At 43.6% G+C, this 20,209-nt stretch overlaps 1 protein-coding gene across 2 annotated transcripts in view; it reads right to left on the bottom strand.

The window, feature by feature from the left end:
- The window catches only part of LOC111142732 (zinc finger protein 271), a 43,634-nt gene extending 33,527 nt beyond the window's left edge, over nucleotides 1–10,107 (bottom strand). Inside the window, exons 1-5 of one of the 2 annotated variants that reach the window (XM_022496013.1) lie at nucleotides 10,054–10,107; nucleotides 9,412–9,473; nucleotides 8,158–8,652; nucleotides 7,768–7,891; nucleotides 3,794–4,838 (exon numbers count right to left, since the gene is read on the bottom strand). In XM_022496013.1, the coding sequence (XP_022351721.1) occupies nucleotides 3,794–4,838; nucleotides 7,768–7,891; nucleotides 8,158–8,574 (1,586 nt within the window). In that variant the 5' untranslated portion in view covers nucleotides 8,575–8,652; nucleotides 9,412–9,473; nucleotides 10,054–10,107. Of the gene's footprint in view, nucleotides 1–3,793; nucleotides 4,839–7,767; nucleotides 7,892–8,105; nucleotides 8,653–9,411; nucleotides 9,474–10,053 lie in introns of those variants that run through there. The other variant, XM_022496014.1, reaches the window with a different exon arrangement.
- Nucleotides 10,108–20,209: the final 10,102 nt, after the last annotated feature.

The following is a 20,209-nucleotide window of genomic DNA, read 5'->3' as shown; positions in this document are numbered from 1 at the left end:
CAGTTTCTACTGCATGGGAAATATTCTAATTGGCAATCCCCCGACTTGGAAGATTCACTTAATAGGGCAAGAGAAGCAGAGGATTTCACAGGAGAGTTTGGAGACCCCCAAGGTCAGATTTGCTTAAATTTCCAGTCTCCAGCTGAACAGAATTGCAGTCTATGGAAATGAGGAGGGAGAAGGCGAGAGGTAGTAAAGTGGTATTAAGCACCCTGCCTAAATTGCACATCCTTTTTTTTTTTAAGATTTATTTATTCATTTATTTGACAGGGGGAGAGAGAGAGAGAGATCGTAAGTAGGCAGAGGGGCAGGCAGAGGAGGGGGAAGCAGGCTCCCTGCTGAGCAGAGAGCCCGATGTGGGGCTCAATCCCAGGACCCTGCGATCATGACCCGAGCTGAAGGTAGAGGCTTAACCCCTAAGCCACCCAGGCACCCTAAATTGCACATCTTTTAAAATCACCTTTGACATCTACCTTATATTGGTGCCTGCTCTCTTTCATAAACCCGTAGAACTTTGAAGTTTTAACTCTGAAAGGTCATCTACTTCAGCCCCCTTAAACTGGGAGTTATGAGGTGACTTGCTCTTGGCTGCAGAATTATGGAAAAGCACCAACATGAACAAAGGACTCTACTTCAAGGTTATTGCTTTTCTCAACTATAGATATCCTTCATGCAAATAACTTGTATTTGCACAGAGATTTATAATTTGCAGGACTTTTCTGTACACTAATGTGAGATGGTTGTGTCTGGCACTGTCACTTAACAATGAAGTCGTCATGGATCAGGGATGCCAGGGTGGGTCAGTGGGTTAAAGACTCTACCTCCAGCTCCGGGTCATGATCCCAGGGTCCTGGGATCTAGCCCCTATCGGGCTCTCTGCTCGGCGGGGAGCCTGCTTCCCCCTTTCTCTCTGCCTACTTGTGATCTCTGTCAAATAAGTAAATAAAATCTTAAAAAAAAAAAAAAAGTCATGGGTCAGAGTTAAGTTAGACAACCTCCTAGGACTTAGGAGGGACAGAGATGCTACAGAAAGCATGCGCTTTCCTTAGTATTTCTTGACTATCTTGGGTACTCATTCCTTTTAACCTTTTTTTCCCTCAAAGTTTAGAAGTATTTATTGTAGGCCAGTTTGGAAGACAGAAAATCACAAGAAAAAATCAATCACCTATAATTCTATCTATAGCACTCTGAGATTACATATTTCCAGGATTTTTAATGCATAAATATATTTTTACATGGAGTCATACTGTACATGTTCTATTTTTACTTAAGATATGCTGTCATTTTCTTTTGACATCAATCAACATCACTTTTTTTTTTTTTAACAGCTTTTAAGAGTTTGTATACATTCATGATGTTTTCTGAAGCATACATTTCCAGGTAGAATTTTAAAGTCAAAAGGCAATGGTTAAGGCTTCTGGTACTGATTGCCAGAGATCCTATCTATTCACAGCTTACCAGCAGCATTGGAGTCCCAACTTCCCTGAATCTTTATGAGGGGGAAAAAGTGCCATCTCAATTCTTGCTTTAATATACATTTTTAATTCTGCCAAGACTGCCCACTTGTCACCCATTGGCACTTGTTCTTATGTGATTTGCTTACTGAAGTACCAATTTTTCTACTGGGACTTCTTCACGAGGATATACTATAGAGAGATGGCTCCACAGAAGGGTTTTTTGTTTTCCTTTTGCCTGGGTTCGAAGTCTGACCTCACCACTTTTTAGCTGTATATTGACTAAGCCATGATTCTAAGCCTTCATTTTCTCATCTGCAAAATATGTGCTGTCAGAGAAACAACAAATATATACAAAGCCCTCAGCAAAGTACCTGTTATGTTTATTTGTAGGTTAAGAACTCTCTGTAAAGAATCTCTCCCTTTTGTAACGTGTTATATCAATTCCTACTTAACAATTGTCCTACCCTTTTCAGTTTGAGTCTTTATCTTGGGAGAGGAAAAGGAGAGTTGAATATGAGTAACTCTTATATGTTACTTTGTTATCCTATCCCTTTCTTTTCTCACCTTCTTTCTGGAAGCATGGGGATTTAGCCCACTGGCCATTCTTACTGGTTAGTATCTGTTATCTATGTATGTTCCAACAGGAGCATTCTCTACTTATCCTCCCCAAAACTCTTCTTTTGCTAAGCTCAGGATTCTAAATTCCCATAGATTTCTATTTTTGGCAAGGTGTGTGAACTCTGACCAGTTGGGTATTTTTTAATAATGGGTTTTTCTGTTGCTAACTAACCTATATCCCTTCTCACATTGCACTGAGAAGCACCAGACTAGGGGTACTTTTCCTGCTGGGTCCCCCAGAAGACGGTAGTCTCTGGATGGACCAGGACTGTTACCTTTTGTTGCCCCTTCCCTTCAGCATTGTCTTTAAAATTCATAAGACTGAAATACTGCAAAATGACAATGACATAAGGCAAAACTGAACACATGTGAGGTACCTGGAGGCTACGTCACAGACCCAGGGACTGACAAATATTGTTTAGCACCTGAGCCCAAGGGAGTGCACCAGAACTGTGGGGGTACAGCCCCAGAAACAGATGTGGTAGCCATAGCCGCTTCTGACCCAGAGCCTTGCGAGTGAGCAGGAAGCGGACAACAGCTCTGATAGCTTCAAGGACCAAAGGAGCTCTTCCGTTCAGGAAAGAGATTTAGAATTCTAACAGGTAGTTAACGTTGAGGCTAGGCTGGGCTCTTTCAAACCACCCTGCCTTCCCCAAACACACAGGTCTAGTGGAGCCTATAGGCAAAAAAACGAGTTATTAACTCTTTCCCTTGGCTCACATCAGACCACAACAAAGCTCCACTCTACCCGGAGGCCCAAGGACTCGAGATTTTGTCTAGTAACAGATGCTTCTCTGCTGGCTCCTACTTTGCTACATCCACGTTTCTTACACACCTGACTCCACTTCAAGAGGAACTCAACAGCAACACTCCACACAAAATGGCCTTTTCTTAGATGTGCCAGACATTCTTCCTGACCTTTGTCTGTTCCCTCTGCTGGGAATATTGTTCTCTAGCCTGCCTGACTACTTCCCTGGCTAACTCCTATACATTCTTCAGTTTGTTTTTCTCAGAAACTTTCCCTGATCCAAGGCTGGCTCAGGTACTCAATGTCACAGAGCCCTTGCTCATGCCATGATGTTTGCCTTGCCCATTCAACCACAGAGACAGTCTGATTCCCCGTTGTATTCCTAGTGCCTGGCACAAGACATGCCTTCAAAAAGTTAACTGCTGGATAAATTAATTTGTATTCTTTCCACTACCTCATTTCTGGACTCTCCTGGGCTCAACACATCATCTATGCACTGCTTCCCCATCTCTCTTGCTGCCTTGTCACTGTTCTTAATTGGTCAGTAAAATTCTGTATTCCTGAGACAAAATGTCCCTCATACTGTCCACTCCATATCCCAAATCTAGCATGTGGACAATCAGATGTGGTTGACAGCCCGGGTTGCTATACCCCCTTTATGACATTCTCATGGAAAATGAGGTTTCAATGTTATATTCCCATTTTTCTTATTTCCTGAGTATTCCTCCTAATGGTAAGAGGAAAGCTGGAAGCAGTGATTCTTCCATCTGCTGCTCTGATTAGTCCTAGGAAAAGCTTTCAAGGAACAATATGCAGTAGCATTGGGAAGTGCTGTTCAGTTAAGTCAGCATGACTCCAGACCTGGGTGAATACCGGCCTGGAGTCTTGTTCCAAAAAGTAAACCCTTTCCACTAACAAAGATAAAAATCTGACCAAAATATTTACAACACCCATTGTACTGCCAAGTTACTTGACAGTGTGCACCCTCTGATGGCGCAGGAGGACTGATCTGTGCCTGAAAGCCTTCCCACATTCATTACATATGTAAGCTTCATCCCCAGAATGGATTCTCTGATGCTGAACAAGGGCGGAGCTCCTTTTGAAGGTTTTGCCACATTCATTACACTGATAGGGTTCCTCTCCGCTATGAATTCTCTGATGTCTGATGAGGTTTGAGCTCAAACTGAAAGCTTTTCCACACTCATTACATTCATAGGGTTTCTCTCCACTATGTATTCTCTGATGGGTTATCAGCTCTGAACTCTGCCTGAAAGCTTTTCCACATTCATTACATTCATAAGGTCTCTCTCCCGTATGAATTCGCTGGTGTCTAATAAGCTTTGAGCTTTGGCTAAAGGTTTTCCCACACTCGTTACACTCATAGGGTTTCTCGCCAGTGTGAATTCTTTGATGTATAATGAGATAGGAACTTTGACTGAATGCTTTGCCACATTCGTTACATGTACAAGCTTTCTCCCCAGTATGAATTTTACGATGTCTAATGAGGGCTGAGCTCTGATTGAAGGCTTTCCCACATTCACTACATTCATATGCTTTCTCACCACTGTGAATTCTCTGATGAATGATAAGGTATGACCTCAGACTAAAAGCCTTCCCACACTGGTTACACTTATAAGGCTTTTCTCCAGTATGGATTCTCTGATGTTGTGTTAGAGAGGAATGCTGTTTGAAGCTGTGCCCACATACATCACATCTATAAGGTCTCTCTTCTGTAGGAACTTTCTGGTAAGTTATAGAGTTTGTACTTAGAATCAAGCTGCTTTGAGGCTCAGGATGGTCTCTCTTTCCCAGAGATTTGTGTGTGAAGATTACTTGACTAAAACTGCCCCCTTGGGTAGGGAATCTTCTTAATTTCTCCCCTGTAGGACTTTCTTGTTGCCACTTTAAATTGCTGTCATGTTCACTAACTCCTCCAGATGAAGGCTCCTGGGGATGTCCTTGTGATTTTTCTCCTGAAATGTCCTTCTTGGTCACTGATTCGTGGTTCTCACGATCTGAAATGTTAACAGCAAAAACAGACTGTTTTATTTCTCTAGTCACTCTCAGTACCCACTTTTCACGTGAGAGAAAACAGAGGCTTCTACCCACAAGAGGTCGAGGTCCACACCCATCTTTCTTTAACTGCCCATACTGGTCCCTCCTCCTTTCTAGTATGGAGGCCTATACCTACAGTTTGAAGTTTATTCTTTCCTGCTCCCTCTGAAATTTCACTTGATCGATTAGCTACTATTCCTTTCCTATTATTTTCACCCTTTTTCTCTGCTGACTCCTGTTCATTAGCATTTAAATAAGCCCAAATTTCTCATGTTTCAAATCAAGCTCCTTGCCTACACATCTACTTTGTGCAGCCTCACTTCCACTCAGAGTAAAGCTTTTTTTTTTTTTTTTAAGATTTTATTCATTTATTTGACAGAGAGAGATCACAAGTAGGCAGAGAGGCAGGCAGAGAGAGAGGAAGGGAAGCAGGCTCCCTGCTGAGCAGAGAGCCCGATGCGGGACTCGATCCCAGGACCCTTAGATCATGACCTGAGCCGAAGGCAGCGGCCTAACCCACTGAGCCACCCAGGTGCCCCCAGAGTAAAGCTTTTTGAAAAGAGTTATCTGTACTCCTCTCTGTTCTGCAATCTGGTTTCTGCCTTCCCTGGACACCCCCTCCCTGCCACGCCACTCTCATCAAGGTCACCAACTTCATAACTGCTTAATCCAATAAATACTTTCTGGATCTTATTTAGTTAGCTTTAGCTTCTCTGTAGCATGGACACTGAGGACCACACCTTCCTTCTAGAGACATTTCTCTTCCTGTTATATTAGCCTGAATTCTGGGGCTGTTCCTTCTTAGATTCAAGGCCTATCACTCAAACACAAGGTCCTTCAGATTCTGTTCTGGGCTCTCTTGTATCCTCAGTCTTCACACTCTCTACCACCTAGGTTTCAGTCACTACTTATGTGATAAGCTAATGTCTCCTCAGATCTCCAATTCTATTCTATTAAGCTCTAGACTCTCATCTCCAATGCTAATTGGGATATTACTTGTGAATACTCCACAAGCACTAAAATGGCCCAGACAAAACACATCATATTTTTTTCCCTTGTTTCCCACTTCCATTTACACAATAGCACTATCATTAACCAAGTTTTTCAAGACTAATACCTGAGTATCATCCCCAACTCCTTTCCTACATTCTCCACTTGTAACCATGACCAGCTACTGCAATGCAATTTGAAATTCTGGTGAACAGGAGGCAACTTTGATCTTCCTTCTCACCAGAATACATCTTGACTTATTCACTGGGGCCATTTAGATTACAACAGTCTCTAACAGGACTTCACTCTTGCCTTCCTCAAATTCATCCTCCACTCGGCAGCTAAGTTCTAAAACACAAGTCCAATCAACTACTCTCTTGTCTAAAACCTTTCAACTGTGCTCCACTGTCCTATCCAAACTAATTAGGATGATCTCCAAGTTTTCACAACCTGGGTCTCATTTTCCTCTCTGGTTATGTTTCGCCATCTCTCCCCTATGAATTCTCTATTCGAGTTAAACTGAATTACCTGTGGTTCCCAGAATGGGTTGTATTCTCTCACCTTCAGGACTTTGTGGCCTTGTGTGATACTGTAATACAGGAAATATGGATTTGGTCTGCATCCTTAGTTCCTGGCACAGAGCTTTTAAAAGCCCTTGCAATCTCCTAATGGTAGAGGTGAGAGGCGTATCTTTTGTTATTCATAATAAGCCCCTATCAACTAGTACCTCAGTTTATGCTTATGAGGTAACTCCGGAAGGCTGGGGGCTGGCTGCCAAAGGAACAAACTATGTGATTAGAAGGTTGAACTTTCTGCCCTACCTTTAGACCTCCACGGAAAGGGACTGGAGGTTTAACTATCAATGGCCAATGATTTAATCAACCATGTCTATGTAATGAAACTTGTACAAAAACCTTAAACAAAAGGGCTTGGAGAGCTTCCAGGATGGTGGATGCATCCAAGAGCCACAACAGTGGTGAACCTCTAACTTCACAGGGACAGAAGCAAGCTGGGTCTTGCCCCGTGTACCTCTCCATCTGGCTGTAAGCTTGCATCCTTTATAAAATGGTAAGAGTAAGCAAGGTGTTTCTCTGAGTTCTTTGAGCTATAGCAAATTATGAAACCTGGAGAGGTGGTCATGGAATGTCAAATTTGCAGCCCAATCAGACAGAAGTGTGGGTGAGCTGGGGATTCATGACATGCGACTGGCTTCTGAAGTGGGGGGTAGGGAGGGAAGCAGTCTTATAGGACCAAAACCTTAACCTGTGGGGTTTGCATTAATTCTAGGTAATTAGGCTCAGAATTAGAATTGCTTAAGAGGAGGGAAAACTGCACATATCCAGTGTGAGAAGTGCTTTGAGTAGAAAAAAGTTTTTTCCTTTAGGATGGGACACTTCCTCCTGCTTATTTACCTGGTTTTCTCCTTAGTCATAGTTCAGATCTTAGTTTAGGTGTTTCCTTCTCCAAAAAGTACTGCTTGAACCTCTAAGGTTGGGATAGGTGTGTTCATATGTGCCCCCATAGTACCTATCGCCTACTTTTATTCTGTAATTTATTATACTATATTGCCATTGCCTTTTTGCTTGTCCACCACCCCATCTAGATGCAAGGTCTTAAAGACAGAGACCCAGTGCCTCCCACAGTACCAGACATATGTTAGCACCCTATTAAGTTATATAATCAAGGAGTAAGTTAAGAAATGACAGGGAAACTGAAACAGGAAGGGCTGACTGCACTTCATGAGGGTTGCTGAATACAAAGTTGCTGAAGAGGGTACATCTGGTCTAGATAAGACAAGTGAGATGCTCACATGCATCATCTTTGTAAAATGCAATTAATTCTGTACGCTCAAAACCAGAGGCCTGATAGCGGTTCCCAGACGAGTTTCTACTTTCTTACCACTTTTGGGGGAAAGGCAAGGTTCCCAGGGTTTCAGCTGTGTCTTTAAAGGCTGGAGTTGGATGTTTGTTAGCTCCTGGGATGTTCCAAGACCTGTCAAATCCTTCCATGGCACTGCTGGTCCCTGAAATCAGGAAAAGTGGTTAGCTTTCTGAGAAACTCCCTAGGGAAAATGCTTAGTAAAAATTTTGAAGAGGGCAACAAAGACAACTCCAGGGATGAGTGATAGGGAAAAAGAACTATTTAAGGATAGAGATAGGTATAACCACAGTAGTCACTGCAGGGTATGGTTCGGTGGAGACAACTCTCCCTTCCACTGCTGTGAGGATGCCACATGCTCTAGTCTGTACATTTCTCTTCCCCCAACATATCACATCTCTCTGTTCCCACCTGCTGCTGCCCTGCATCATCAAATTCCCTCTCCAAATCCTCCAACAGGGTCACAGCTTCCTCGCCGCTTTTTGGACTATGTTGCTGAACCCAGATCTGCAGCTCCTCAGGCAGGATGCTCAGAAACTGCTCCAGCACCAGCAGCTCCAGGATCTGCTCCTTGGTGTGCAACTCTGGCATGAGCCACTGATAGCAAAGCTCCTGGAGTCGGCCCAGAGCTTCCCGGGGTCCAGGTGTCTCCTGGTAGCAAAACTTTCTGAATTGTTGGCGGAACAATTCTTGGCAGGATCTGGTGCTCCCACCCTGCTTACATTTCTGACCCCAGGAAAGGCTTTCTTCTACTTTCACTAGTATTAGTTCTTGATCCTGAGGACTCTGAGGTACCAAGGTTGAAACTGTTCTGGATTCCACAGCCATTCTGGCCTAAACAGCAGAGCAAAAAGCTCACTACAACTGGGTACGGTATTTCAGTTTCTTTGAGTGATCTCTTTGTTCCTGAAAGATATAAAAGCACTGTTAACTTAGAGCAGTGAGAAAAAAAAATCTTGTAAGAACTTAAAATAAAGGTCAGTCATCCCAGTAATGTATTGAGAGGGAAGAAGTTTGAGACTGTAAAATAATCAAGTGACAAACTAAAGATCACTCGCCCATTTATCATCCATTTAGAATTTTTACCACTAATAATAGAAATTATTTTAGAAGCAAAAGAAAGCAGTATTACCATGAATCACATAACACGAAATCTCCTTTTCAATTCCTTCAATCCTGATGGTTATCAAGGAGAAAAATCTGTCTTTAATTTGTAGAACTCCCTTTTTAATAACGTTTAAGCCTCTAGACTTATAAGGGTAACAATATCTAGCTAGGATTTAATAATGCTTTCAAATATTTATTTTTAGGGGTGCCTGGGTGGCTCAGTGGGTTAAGCCTCTGCCTTCAACTCAGGTCATGCTCTCAGGGTCCTGGGATCAAGCCCAGAATTGGGCTCCCTGCTCAGCAGAGAGCCTGCTTCTCCCTCTCCCTCTGCTTGTGCTCTCTCTGCCAAATAAATAAATAAAATCTTAAAAAAATAATAAAAATTTATTTTTAGTTACCTTCTATCTATGGTAAATAATGTTGACTTCCATTTGCAGGAGTAACAACATTTTTAAAACTTTATATTAAATATGAGGTGATTTAAATAAAAACTTTCAATTGCCATTTGATCAAATTTAGTTTTCAATGCATTTCTTCAACAAACGCTGAGGCACTTACCATGGGCTCTGTCGTGAGCCAGGCGTAAGAATACAAAGGTCTTTGCTTTTGAGTAAACGGATCTACAGAGGAATTAACCAAGAGTTTGTTAAATGCTTACTGTGTGCTCAAAAACACGTCCGTTATCGGAGAGACACAAAAGCAGCAAAAAGGTCAATCTCCGTTCTCAAGCTTAGCATATAGGGGAATAGACATTTTTTAGAGTGAAATATGGCAACAAATAATTACGTATTCAATTTTGTGATATAGCTCACACAGGACCTGATTCGAGGATGGGTGAGTATCGACCGGAGGGTATGCCCTTGAAACTGCGGGACACATCAATACCATCTGACCCTAACACGACAGTTAACTTTAGAGATTAGAACAGTTAGGCTAGGCATCAGCCCATTTTCATAGCCCGGCTAAACGACAGCATTTGCGAAGTCACGGCGGGGAGGAGTAACTGCCCTTTCCCCTGGAAAGTAAGGGCTTGAGCTGGCCTCCGCGGGCTCCCAGGACGCTCGGAAACACCGCCCGAACACGGGGCCGCGCGACCCAGGGAAGGCCAGGCCCGGGGAGCAAGGCCCCTTCGCCTCGCGCCCGCCGTCCGGGCCACGCGCCCTCCCCGCCCTCCCTCCGCTCGGGGCCCGCGTCCCTCACCGCGAAGCCCAGCAGCGGCCAGAGAGCAAGCCGCCGACTTGGAGCGGCGAGCCACAAAGACCGGAAGTGCGCTCTCGCGAACTTCCGCTCGCGCGTCCTCCGGAGCCTCCGCGCGCCCCACCCCGTGCTCCTAAGCAGCCAATCGGCGCCGCGAGTCCTTCGTTCCCACCGCCTTCCGTCTCCGGCGCCCCGCCCCGCGGAGCGCAGAGGCCCACGCGAGGGAGAGCTGGGAGGGGGGCGTCCTTGGGAGAGGTCGCTGCGAGGTGGAGGGCTCAGCTCCTCGCCTCGGCTGCCTGCTACCCAGACAACCACCGCCACCCACCTCCCGTGCGCCACTCCCTATCGTCTCATCTGCAGTTTTCCAGAAAAGTATTAAGATTTTCCTGTAACTCTTGTGCGTTTCCATCACCTCCGGCAAAAATGCATGAACAGGCTGAACAAAAAATGACAGCCGTTCCTGTTGCCCTTTCGTGTGCATACCGTTTCAGCCTTACGAGGGCTCTGTGCGTAGCTCTGTTATGCTCGCTGTCCAGCCGTAGACACTGCCCAAAGTCAAGGCCCGTCGAAGTCCCCGTAGCTCAAGAAGACTTTGGTGTCCCAGGCTGAGACTCTAACGAGGGGTATTCCCATTTTTCACTGGAACCTAGTTGGCATTAAGACTTAGTGATTACATTTAGTAGGTGAAAATGTTTCATGTTGTTTTAACTTGCATTTCATTTAGATCAGAGACCTTGAGATTAAGGTATTTTCTTTCATGTCTTTGCACCATTTATGATTTTTTTTTAAAGATTTTATTTATTATTTATTTGACAGACAGAGATCACAAGTAGGCAGAGAGGCAGGCAGAGAGAGAGGGGGAAGCAGTCTCCCCGCTGAGCAGAGAGCCCGACGTGGGGCTCCATTCCAGGACTCTGGGATCATGACCTGAGCCGAAGGCAGAGGCTTTAACCCACCGAGCCACCCAGGCACCCCACCATTTATGATTTTTTAAGGAAATGGCTTTTCCCATTTTTTAAATTGAGGTGGAACTATTTTCCTTTTATATTTGCCATAGGTTTTTTTTTGTTTGTTTGTTTTTGTTTTTTTACTTGCAAGGTTATCAACTCACTTGTTAAAAATACTTCCTTTAATTTTCTTTAAAGTGTTGGTACAAGGTGGTGTGTATACATGGAAACATTATCTTTTGTAAGCTAAAGCTATTGAGACATATTTGGGAAAAAATAATTAGCTTTCAGAGTGCTTAAATCTTAATCATTGTGAACCAGCTATGGTAATTTTACAGATCAAGAGAACAAATAATATTATTGTGTGTTTCAGTTATCCGTGGCTGCATAAATCAAGCAGCAGATGTTTTATTGTTCCCAGTTCTGTGGTCAGGAATTCAGGCAGGGCTTAGTAGGGGTGCCTGGCTCCTGCTCTCTGAGGTATAAACTAGCATGGCTTAACTGGGACTAGAAGGTGCAAGAATGCTTCACTCACATTGCTGTGGTCTTGGTGCTGCCTATTGGCTAGGATTACTTGATTCTCCTCTGAAAAGCTTCTCTCCATGTAGTCTCTTCATCATTCAGGAGGTTAGCTGAAGCTTTCTTACAGGGTACAGGGGTTCCAATAGAGTGAAGGAGAAAGGGAACAGGCTAGTTCTCTTAAGGCCTAGGTTTGGAATTGGCATTATATTAATTCTGTTGTATTCTATTGGTGGAAGGACAGGGCTCATGGGAAGGGGAAATAGACTCCAGCTTTTAATAAGAAGAACAGCTTAAACATAGAAGGAAATTTAGACAGTTATCCTTGCATCCAGTTTACTTCAACTTTTTATATAAAGAGGGCTACTACTTAGGAGTGGAACCATTGAAAGAAAGAAGGAATGCTTTCAATTGCAGTAATAGAAAACCTTACTAAATATCCATATTTAAGCCTTTTTATATTTATTTAGCCACAGAACAGAATCATTTTATTAGAACCCTGCTGTTTGTTTTTTTAATTAACATATATTATTTGTTTCAGGGGTACAGATCTTTGGATCACCACTCTTACACAATTCCCAGCACTCACCATAGCACACACCCTCCCCAATGTCCATCCCCAGCCACCCTATCCCTCCCACCCGCCATATCCCAGGGCAGCCCTCCATTTGTTTGTTTCCTGATATTAAGAGTCTCTAATGGTTTGTCTCCCTCCACAGTCCCATCTTATTTCATTTTCCCCTTCCTTCCCCCCATGAGTCCCTGCCCTGCCTCTCAAATTCCTCATATCAGAGAGATCATATTCAGCCTTTTTATTATCCCACATAGCTACATGTGTGGAGATAAGGCCATCCCTAGGGTTGGTTATTAACTAACCAAATAGGTCAAATATGGCTTGATAATATTGTGAAGGATGCAGGTCCTTTCCATCTTTCTGCTCTGCCATTTTTAGGTTTGTTGGCCTGTTTTCCAATCTGGCTTCCCTCGTGGTCCTAAAATGACTTAGTTTCAGATTATAGATGATACCCACAAGCAAAAAAAGGGAACCCCCTTATGTTCTGCCCATTTTTAAGACTAAGAAAAGCCTTGGCCCTCAGCTGATTTCTTCTCACATCTTAATTACAATTACTTCAACTGTCTATGCCTATCACTGACAAGGGTTGTGAGGCGTCCATAATGGGCTCAGGCCAATTGAGATTCATATCCTAGGTGTGAGGAGCGGGTCAGCCTCTCCTGAAAGACAATCTGGGGGAGGTAAACAAAATTAAGACTATGTTAAAAAGGCAAAAAAAGGTTAAGGGCAGTGTAGGAGTGCTGACAACACTGATTCCATCTTTGGCCCGCCATCTTTCATGCCTCGCAATGACCTCCCCTCCAGGCTATAGGCTTCAGGCCCTGTGGAGGTTAATGCATCCCCGGACCTGAATGCAGGAAGACTTGTTCTGATCTCCCCTAATGTGACACACAGAAGGCACCACTTTAGATAACTAGTAAAGATGACTGGCGTGCAGAAGATTCCACTTGAGATAACTACCCTGTGACCTCCGCACCACTCGACTTGCTGTCTAGAAGGTGGGTATTAAGGTCTGGATTCAGCTGGGGAATAGCTGCCTCGTGCGCTGGATCCTGTCTGCCTGATTCTCCCTGTAAGTTCCCGTGAGTAAGACTGTGAAGAGTTATGGTGTCACTTGTGTTGTTTTTCTGGGGCTCCTGGGTGGTGCATTCGGTTATCCATTGGACCCTTGGTTTCAGCTTAGGTCGTGATCTCAGGGTCGTGAGATTGAGCTCTGTGTCGGGCTCCCCACGCTCTGCGCCGTCTGCTTGAGATTCTCTCTCTTTCTCTAAAATATATATATTTCTCAAAGTGCCTTCTCAGTTTGGAGAATACTTTACTAGCTCTCCTCTGCCTTCTAAAGGCTGAAAAAGGGGATAGGTTGATGAATGCTGAGTGTGTTATAGTAGCATTTACTTCATATAGGTAACATGATTTACCTCTGTATAGGTACTAGGAAGAAAAAGATTCCTGTCACTCCTTGTAATAGGGGGTGTATTTAAAATATAAACCAGTTTTTTAGTTGCAGGGGATGTAAGCTGGGGATTTATGGGCAGGACTTGATTAAAATTTCTGGTGGGAGAGTAATTCGTTACTCTTAAGAAAGAGCCTTAGACAACATTTTCCAGTTACATGATGTCTTAGTCTGTTTGAGCTGATAATAACGAAAATACTGTAAACTCGGTGACTTATAAACAACAGAAATTAATTTTTCATGGTTCCACAAGATGGAAAGTCCATGATCGAGTTGTGTAGGTTCAACTTCCAGTGAGGACCTACTTCATGAGCTTCATAAAGTCGTGACGGGTGAGTAAGGCTATTTATTCAGTAAATTTTAACTGTTTGAATTACTGTATCACATTCAACAGTGCTCTCCTTCAGCTTCATCGGGTGAGATAAACTCGTTGAAAGTCTCTTCACTGTAAACCACTGTTCAGTCACAAATGACAGAGAAAATGGCTTCTTGCTGCTTCAGGGAAGTGGATGGAAGTATGTGAAATACTAGTAAGAAAAGTGAGGGATTCAAAGGAAATACAAGAGAGGCTTTTTCACTTGAGTTACCACTATGAATCCTGGAGCATAAACTCCATTGGGCTTTGGTTTCCCACATTGTCTCTCTAGTATGGCCCAGCACACCGCCATACAAAAGAGAGGAGCGGGTCTATTCAAGTAGTTAGACAAGGAGCCGCTGAGGTGGCCCTAATGCCTTAGCAGCTTATGTAAGCAAACCAAAACCTGAGCTAGTGTGGATGCCTTTAAAAGCCTCAGAATTAAGAACTAGAAGCTTAAGAATAGCTAATCACAAACAGCCAACTAAGCCTTCTCAAGTTAGGCAACAAGTTGTAGCCAATCAAAGAAATTTCTTTGATTTGCTTCTCCATTTTTGCTATTCTGCCTTTCCCTTAGCCCCGGCTGGTGGAGCGCCCCGTGCCATTGCCAGTTTGGTGCTGCCTGCTGTTCCTTGATGTTTGCGCGAAAAAACTTCAAAATGGGGGCTTCTGGGTGACTTAATTGGTTAAACGTCTGACTCTTGGTTAGGCTCAGGTCATGATATCCAGGTCATGGGATCGAGCCATGCATTGGGTACCATGCTCAGCAGGGATTCTGCTTGAAGACAGTCTCTATCCTTTTCCTCTGCTCCTCCTGCTTGTGGTTGTGCCCTCTCTTTCTCAAATAAATCTCAAAAAAACAAAAAACAACAAAATCTTTAAAAATTTTGATGTGAGGGCAATCTGGCTGTCTCCCCGGTGATGGAGAGGGTTGATTCGCTGATCTGGTTGGCTAGGCGCATGTCCTGTTTCTCCCTCACCCCTACCCGTGTGTCCATCCCAAAGTTGTGCAGTTGGTTGAAGAGGATGACCCTCCCTGATAAGAGGACTCTTCCTGGATCAAGGGTATTCGAGTAGCTACTCGCTCCCCTGCTGGAACCTCTAAACAAGTTCTCAAGGTCCATTAGTAGGAGAATTAGGGTGGTCAAGCTTCAAGGATTCCAGACCCTTCCAAATGAGGCACTGCACGGAGCAGTCTGCTTTTCTTTAAAAACAAAACAAATGAAGAAAAAACCCCACAAAACTTCAAAATTTTCATGTACCTCCATTTACTTTTTAGTAGTGCTAAAACTAGTGATTGTAGGTATTTAAAGTGTTCAAAGATGGCAAGTGTTCAGAAAGAAAAAAATTTTTTTTTTTTTTTTTTAGATTTTATTTATTTATTTGACAGAGAGCTCACAAGTAGGCAGAGAGGCAGGCAGAGAGAGAGAGAGAGAGAGAGAGAGAGAGGAGGAAGCAGGCTCCCTGCTGAGCAGAGAGCCCAATGTGGGGCTCAATCCCAGGTCCTGGGATCTTGACCTGAGCTGAAGGCAGAGGCTTAACCCACTGAGCCACCCAGGTGCCCCAAGAAAAAATATTTTTTTAAAGATTTTATTTATTTGACAGAGAGAAATCACAAGTAGGCAGAGAGGCAGGCAGAGAGAGGGGGAAGCAGGCTCTGTACTGAGCAGAGAACCCAATGCAGTCCTCAATCCAAGGACCCTGAGATCATGACCTGAGCTGAAGGCAGAGGCTTAACGCACTGAGCCATCCAGGCACCCCAGAAAGAAAAATTTTGAATAACAGACTTTTTTAAACCCAGAATTTATTTTAGTCGGGTATAGTAAGAGGCCAGACATGGTGATAACTGCCTTGTGGGGGGAAAGTTCATTACAGTTCCCTAGAGGGTGGGGGCACTGCATGCCACACAGGGCCACGTGGGGTTACAGGGAGAATCAGACAGAGGGAGAACCGGAACTAAATTTTTAAATACTGCTGGGAAGTAGCTGGGTGGGGATGTTCCCTATCGAGGAGAAGGCAAAACGCCTGGATGAGGCTCGCAATTGGAGGGTTTGTAATAGATTTCCTGAATGCCTGATGATGGAGATGTTTGTAAAACAAAAGAAAGCCTTGGACTGTTAGCATGACCTTGCATTTCCAAAATGCCATATCTTCAGCTACAAAATATCAGAAATACGTACTACACCAGCATATTGTTACTGTTACCCTGATGTCACCCCTTCAGCTTTGTATTATTTAGAGACCGATAATAGACATTGTAAGGAATGAGACAGTGCTCATTTGTAGTATGCAAAACAGTAAACAAAGACCTTATTTACCAAGTTGTTTCTTTTTGTATCAATGTAAAAGAAAGCCCTTGAAGTTGCTCGTAAGGTGCGTGTTTACTTACCATGCCTAGCAGAGTTAAAGCTACAGGTATACTCTTCCTGTCCTACTTTTCCCCCTTTCATTTCAGCGTAACCACAATCACCAGTCTCCTCCTGGTTTTTAATCCTGTCCGTCACTTCAGAAAGATCTTTCCTTAGGATTCTGTTCTGCCTTGAACAGAGTGATCATTGAGTGATTCAATGAAGATAAATTCTAAGATAAGTTTGGTGGGTGAGATGGGGGGGGAGGTGGTGCCTTTCTAAATGCATAGAGTATGAGTAATAAAACCAACAATTCAGCTAAAAGCTGAGTGAAACATTTCCTGATGGTTTCATGAGCAGGAAACAAGAGTCTGGAGAGAAAGCTTTTTTAAAAAAAAGCTGTAGGACTTGGGTACTAAAAGACTTCACCTCATTTCGTTATAACTGTTATTTGTGGTAAGGTGGAAATGTTTAAAAATCTCATCTGATTGCCTTGAGCTTGTAGTATTTGTCTAAATTCTTTTGTTGTAGCAATCATTTAGAAGGAAATCTAGGTTTTATTTGAATTTTTCTACAGAACAGTGAATGTATTGAATACCCATTGGGTTTCTCTCTGACCCTGCCTAATAATTTAATTAAAAATTTTAATTTAATTTAAATTTAATTAAAAAAAAAGATTTATTAGAGCATGTGTGTACATACACACACACACACACACACACGGACGGGGTGGGGGGGTGGGGGTCGGAGGTGGGGGAGCATAGGGAGAGAAAGAGAAGCTGACTCCCCTCTGAGTAGGAGGTCCTCCCTGGGGCTCCATCCCAGGACCCTAGGATCATGACCTGAGAAGGCAGGTCTCCCAACCAACTGAGCCCCTGAGAAATTAATTTTTGCTCTTGTCAGGCATTATGGTGGTAAGTGACTAACAAGTTCATATATTACCTAGTATTTAGGCCTTCTGAGGGCCATATGTGTTATTTTAAATTATATTTGAATTATATTAAATTATATTTAAATTATTATTTTTCAGAAGGTACAACCTAATTTGCTTACCTTTTCTGGATTTGTTTTGCTTTTAAAAATTACATTATGTGGGGCACCTGGGTGGCTCAGTGGGTTGAAGCCTTGGCCTTCAGCTCAGGTCATGATCCCAGGGTCCTGGGACTGAGCCCTGGGGACTCTCTACCTGTTCAGCAGAGAATCTGCTTCTCCCTCTTCTTCTGCCACACACTCACTCTCTCTCCTCTGTCTCAAATAAATCTTTTCTTTTCCTTTTTTATGATTTTATTTATTTATTTGAGAGAGAGGGAGAGCGTACATGTGAGAGAGCACACAAGTGGGAAGGAGAGGGAGAAGCAGGCTCCCTTCGAGCGGGAGCCCAATTCAGGGCTGGGGACTGGATCCCAGGACCCTGGGATCATGAACTGAGCTGAAGGCAGACACTTAACAGACTGAGCCACCCAGGCACCCCTGTCTCCAATAAATCTTAAACAAGATCAGAAAACCTATGCATCATAGCCCAGTGAGGTCATGTTGGAGAGGGAAATCCTCAGCTGCCCAGAGGCCTGATGTTAAATTAATACTGAGTGAAAGCATTTGGGGGGGGTGGGAGGGGAGGGGTAGGATGGTGGCTTGGTGGTGGCGAAGATGTCCAGCTGCTTTTACCTTTAAATGGGAAATTGAGGCGCTTGACCACAGAAAAGCCAGTGTGACCAGATCTAGCTTGCTTGGCTTTTGGGTCTTTTTTTTTTTTTTTTTTTTAAAGATTTTATTTATTTAATTGTCAGAGAGAGAGAGAGGGAGAGAGAGCAAGCACAGGCAGACAGAATGGCAGGCAGAGGCAGAGGGAGAAGCAGGCTCCCTGATGAGCAAGGAGCCCGATGCGGGACTCCATCCCAGGACGCTGGGATCATGACCCGAGCCGAAGGCAGCTGCTTAACCAACTGAGCCACCCAGGCGTCCCTGGGTCTTTGTATTTACCATCTGATTGGTTGGGTGGCAAACTGAATAGTGTGTTTTGACAAATCCCTTCAAAGTTGCCCTTTGAAAGGAAAATTAGGGCAGCTGAATGTTAGTTTGCTCTTCTCCAGAAAGATATGATCAAACACTGGAGAATATGTTTTGATTGATGGCTTCTTTACATACTAACCTTTACAACATATTTACCTTTGAAAAGGGTTTTGTTGCTGTCTTATCAGGGGATACCGAGAACTGCTTGACAGAGGTTTGAACTGGAGTTGAATGTCCCATAACCAGTGTCCTGTTTGCTCCTAGGGTCCAAGCAGGAACAGAAACTCTATTTTCAGGTTTTCAGAAAATTTTATTATTTTTTTAAAAGATTTTATTTTTAAGTAACCTCTACTTGAGTGGAGTTCAAACTCACAACCCGGAGATCAAGAGTCACACGCTCCACCAGCTGAGCCAGCTAGGTGCCCCTTAGTTTGTTTTTTAGTAAATGAATTAAGGACTACTAGGTTTAAGATTGATTCAAGAATGCTATTTAATTCTATGAAAATCAGATAAAGGATAAAATACTGTTTTCTTTGACTCTCTTGAGTATCTGTTTTTATCCTTTGATTTGCATGTTCTGGATTTATTTCACAGGGGCATGGAGTTTTATTGCTCTCTGCTTTGGTGCTTAAGCTTTAAGGACAGTATAAAAATCACTAAACAAAAATACATGTTGGACATTGCTGTTGGGGAAATGGAAGTGTTCTCTTCAGTGACAGTCGAGAGTGCTTAATGCTTGCTCTTTAAGAACCAAAGATACCATATTTTTACACTTTCTAAATGTACAGCGCATTACCATTCCCTTTGAAAAAGAGTGTATTGAAAAATGTTAAAGCTGTAATTTATACTAATATATGATTTTTGGAAATTATGGAACTATGGAGATAAAGATACATACTTAATCCTTACTCCGCCTGACACAAACGTTTCTTTATATCATTCCTCTAAAGTTGAACTTTTGGAGGCAGTGACTTTGTAATTGCCAGCACCTTGCAATGGCCTCTTATCAATCCTTATGTATTCTGAACAATAACATTTGTCGCTGTTGACAGCCTATCCCTCCCCTCCCCCTGGCCCATCCACACTTTGCTTAGCTAGCTCCTCTTTACTACCTACTTTTTTTTTTTTTTAAAGATTTTATTTATTTGAGATAGGGCATGTGTTCATGGCGGGGGGGGGGGGGGGCGCTGCGGCAGTGGGAGAGGGAGAAGCAGGCTCCCCACTGAGCAGGGAGCCCATCGCAGGGCTCGATCCCAGGACCCCAGCATCATGACCTGAGCTGAAGGCAGACGCTTAACCAACTGAGCCACCCAGGCCTCCCATTACCTACTCCCTTTATACCTAGTTCTTTATACCACTGCCAAGCTCATGTTCAACACTCTTCTCTTCATAAGTATTCCTTCTCTAGGAGAGTGATTGCACTCTATTTGTGTGTAAGTGATGCCCAAATTTGTTTTTCCATCCCTGACTTGTCTACTGAAGAAAAATGGCTTGTCTCCTCCTCTCCCTTCTGATACCCAGTGTGTGGGTTTTCCACATCCAGTGATTGTCTAGTCCCACACCTGGGTGTGCCACTGTTCATTCAGCTCAGCTGCCAGGCCCTGCAGGTTAGGGGTTCAGTCCCATGACCGTCTCCTCACTTCAGACACCAGTCACAAGGAGCGGGTACCTAGCTTGCCCACACTTCTCTCTAACCTGACCACAAATTGGAGGTTCCCGCAGCCCCCATAAGGTTTGGGCGTTTGTTAGGCTAGCTCATAGAAATTGGGGAACACCTGACTTACTATTGTTGGTTTCTTACAAAGGATCCAAATGAATAGCCAGATGAGGAGTTAGGGCGAAGTCGGGAAGAGTCCAAGTGCAAGAGCTTCTGTCCCCACAGAACTGGGGTTGTGTCCCCAACCTGCAAGCTCTCTTCATTGGTGTAGGGTTCCCGTGGAGGTCCCATTTCAT

Source organism: Enhydra lutris, unplaced genomic scaffold, assembly GCF_002288905.1.
Source record: "Enhydra lutris kenyoni isolate GAN:26980312 unplaced genomic scaffold, ASM228890v2 scaffoldscaffold8, whole genome shotgun sequence".
In the NCBI taxonomy this organism is placed as follows: domain Eukaryota; kingdom Metazoa; phylum Chordata; class Mammalia; order Carnivora; family Mustelidae; genus Enhydra; species Enhydra lutris.
The sequence above is the reverse complement of the archived record's forward strand: the minus strand, read 5'-3'. Positions and strand labels throughout refer to the sequence as shown.